Consider the following 3155-nt stretch of genomic DNA (forward strand, 5'->3'; position numbering starts at 1 on the left):
GAAAGCCAGTCGAATCCGACTCTAGGGTTGCGGTGCTCATCTCCGTTTCAAAGCCGAAGAGCCAGCGCTGTCCGAAGACGTTTCCGTGGTCATGTGGCCGGCATGACTAAACACCAAGGCGCACGGAACGCTGTTACCTTCCCACCGAAGTGGTACCTATTTATCTACTTGCAATTTCTTGCTTTCGAACTGCTAGGTTGGCAGGAGCTGGAACTAGAGACGGGAGCTCACTCCGTCATGCGGCAACTCGGGTCTTGAACTGCTGAACTACCAACCTTCCACCGCCTGCAGTTTAGCGTCTTAACCAGTTGAGCCACCGCAGCTGCTAGATAGTAGAATGCCCCTGTATAGATCGATGGTGCAACCTCATTTGGAGTACTGTGTACGGTTCTGGTCACCACACCTCAAAAAGGATATTCTAGCATTGGAAACAGTGCAGAAAAGGGCAACTAGAATGATAAAAGGGTTGGAACACTTTCCATGTGAAGACAGGTTAAAGCGCTTGGGGTTCTTTAGCCTGGAGGAACAACGGCTGAGGGGTGACATGATCGAGGTTTACAAGATGATGCCTGGGATAGAGCAGGTAGAGAAAGAGGTGCTTTTCTCCCTTTCTCACAATACAAGAACTCGTGGGCACTCCATGAAATTGCTGGGCAGTCGGTTTAGAAGAGATAAAAGGAATTCCTTCTTCACCCAAAGAGTGATTAACCCATGGAATTCACTGCCACAGGAGGTGGCAGCGGCTACAAGCATGGACAGCTTCAAGAGGGAATTAGATAAGCATATGGAGCAGAGGTCCGTCAGGGGCTATTAGCCACAAGGTATAGATAGGGACTCTCAGTCTGGGGCGAGTGATGCTCTGTATTCTCGGTGCTTGGGGGGGGGGGTGAAACAGTGGGAGGGCTTCTGGTGTCCTGGCCCCACTGCTGGACCTCCTGAGGGCACCTGGTGTTTTTGGCCACTGTGTGACACAGAGTGTTGGACTGGAGGGGCCATTGGCCTGACCCAACATTGGCCTCTCTTGTGTTCTTACAATCACGTGTTCACGTCACAGACTGCTGCTATTCAGCCCTTGTTTGGATGAAGGACAGGTTCTGACAACAGGAGCGGAGGCCCCCATGGCACGCTCCAGGCACGGCCTGTAAGGGGCTTACCTTCCTTCCAGGTCCACTATGTTCAGCGTGTCCTCGAGAAGGTGGGTCTTGAGTTCGTAGTCCTCCGGGCTGCTGGCAGTGAGGGATGGAGAAGCGTTGACTTCTAGGAGCCACCTGGGTGGGGGACACACAGCGAGACAGGAAGTAGCAGGGAGAGGAAGAAGCTGCACCATTCGTCCACGGAACAGGCCGCCAGGTGGAAAGGGGGGAGCTGGACCAGGAAGGTTGGGTATCTAACAGTGCGGATCTGTAAGAGCGCAGCTCATGCAGCGTTTGGTAAGGAATGGCATGAGTGCGTAACTTGTGTTTCTGGTAGAGCTTCAGACTCGCCCATAAACTTTGAAGCCATGGGGGGGTACTCCCCCCCCATTTTTATTTAGGGGGAAAATTGAAATTGCAGGGAAAATTGAAGTATATACAATGGTAAAAGGTAAAGGGTTTCCCCTTGCTCAAAAGCCAGTCAAATCCGACTCTAGGGATGCGGTGCTCGTCTCCGTTGCCAAAGAGACAGCACTGTCCGAAGGTGTCTCCATGGTCATGTGGCCGGCATGACTAAACACCAAGGCACACGGAATGCCGTTACCTTCCCACCAAAGTGGTCCCTATTTATCTACTTGCATTTTCTTGCTTTCAAACTGATAGGTTGGCAGGAGCTGGGACCAGAGACGGGAGCTCACTCTGTCATGGCGGCACCTGGGTCTCAAACTGCCGAACTACAGACCTTCCGGCCTGCAGTTCAGCGGCTTAACCACTTGAGCCACCTATCGTCTTATCAAACCTAAACTAATTTTACTGCTTTAGCAACATAAGATGCATTGTTTATAACTTAGCATAAAAAATAAGGGCAGCGCAGTCGGTAAGAGCGTCAGACTGGGGTCTGTGAGACCCAGGTTCGAATCCCCACTGGTGCCAATGAAGCTCGCCGGGCGACCTTGGGCCAGGCGCACACTCTCAGCCTGACCTACCTCACAGGGTTGTTGTTGGGGTAAAATGGAGGAGAAGAGAACGACGTCAGCAACTTTGGGTCCTCATTGGGGGAGGAAGATGGGGGACAAGTCAAATAAGCAGAATTGCAGTATTTTACATATTTATGGAATTTAAAAATCGTCTTTCTTTTCTATAAGCAAAACTGCCAATGTACTCAATAGGTAAAAGTAAAGGTTCCCTTGCTCGAAAGCCACTCAAATCCGACTCTAGGGTTGCGGTGCTCATCTCTAGGTTGGCAGGAGCTGGAACTAGAGACGGGAGCTCACTCCGTCATGCGGCGCACTCGGGTCTCGAACTGCTGAACTACTGACCTTCCACAGCCCGCAGTTCAGCGTCTTAACCACTTGAGCCACCGCAGCTCCAATATACCCAATACTTGAGACAAAACTGCAAGCTGATGCACCGATGCGACCTTAGCATGTGCACCTTACTTTTTGCTATCTGAAAAGCGGGGGCGGGGCTGCCCCCAATATTCGTGGGGCCTTCTGAAGGGCCCCCAGTCTCCCCCCCGGCAGACCACCGCCCCCTCCCTCACAGACCTGCCCCTCCCCTCCCCTTACGGCTTGAGGTCCTGGTCGATCAGAATGTCGTAGCCGTAGAGCTCGAAGCAGTGCTTGTCGCTGATGATCACTTTCTGGACGCTCTGCAGGCTCTTGATGAAGATGTTGTCCATCTCGGCAAAGAGGCCCTCCACCGCCTCCGCCCCGTGCTTGGCCGTCAGGTAGAGGCGGAACTGCTGGATCATCCACTTGCAGCCCTGCTGGGACAGAGAGCCGGTGCGCCGTTGGCAGTTAAGAGGGTGGAGTTCTAATCCCCCGCTCGTGCCACAGATGCTCAGCGGGTGACCTTGGAGATAAGATTCTGAAGAAATGTACATGCACACGCAAAGCTTCTACCTTGAATAGAATCATAGAATGTTAGAGCTGGGAGGGACCTTGCAGGTCATCTAGTCCAACCCCCTGCACTTTGCAGGAGCAGAGCCAAAAGAGAGCCCTACATACCTACAACATACCC

At 52.6% G+C, this 3155-nt stretch overlaps 1 protein-coding gene across 1 annotated transcript in view; it reads right to left on the bottom strand.

Annotated features, from left to right (window-relative positions):
* TTLL9 (tubulin tyrosine ligase like 9) overlaps window positions 1-3155 on the bottom strand; it is a gene marked incomplete at its 5' end in the record, with an annotated part of 14129 nt that overhangs the window by 3105 nt on the left and 7869 nt on the right. The window contains 2 exons of the mRNA XM_015411506.1: window positions 1155-1268; window positions 2702-2898. Of these exons, the coding sequence (XP_015266992.1) occupies window positions 1155-1268; window positions 2702-2898 (311 nt within the window). The remainder of the gene's footprint in view (window positions 1-1154; window positions 1269-2701; window positions 2899-3155) is intronic.

The sequence above is a fragment of the Gekko japonicus genome, unplaced genomic scaffold (assembly GCF_001447785.1).
Source record: "Gekko japonicus isolate JY-2015 unplaced genomic scaffold, Gekko_japonicus_V1.1 scaffold6083, whole genome shotgun sequence".
NCBI lineage: Eukaryota > Metazoa > Chordata > Lepidosauria > Squamata > Gekkonidae > Gekko > Gekko japonicus.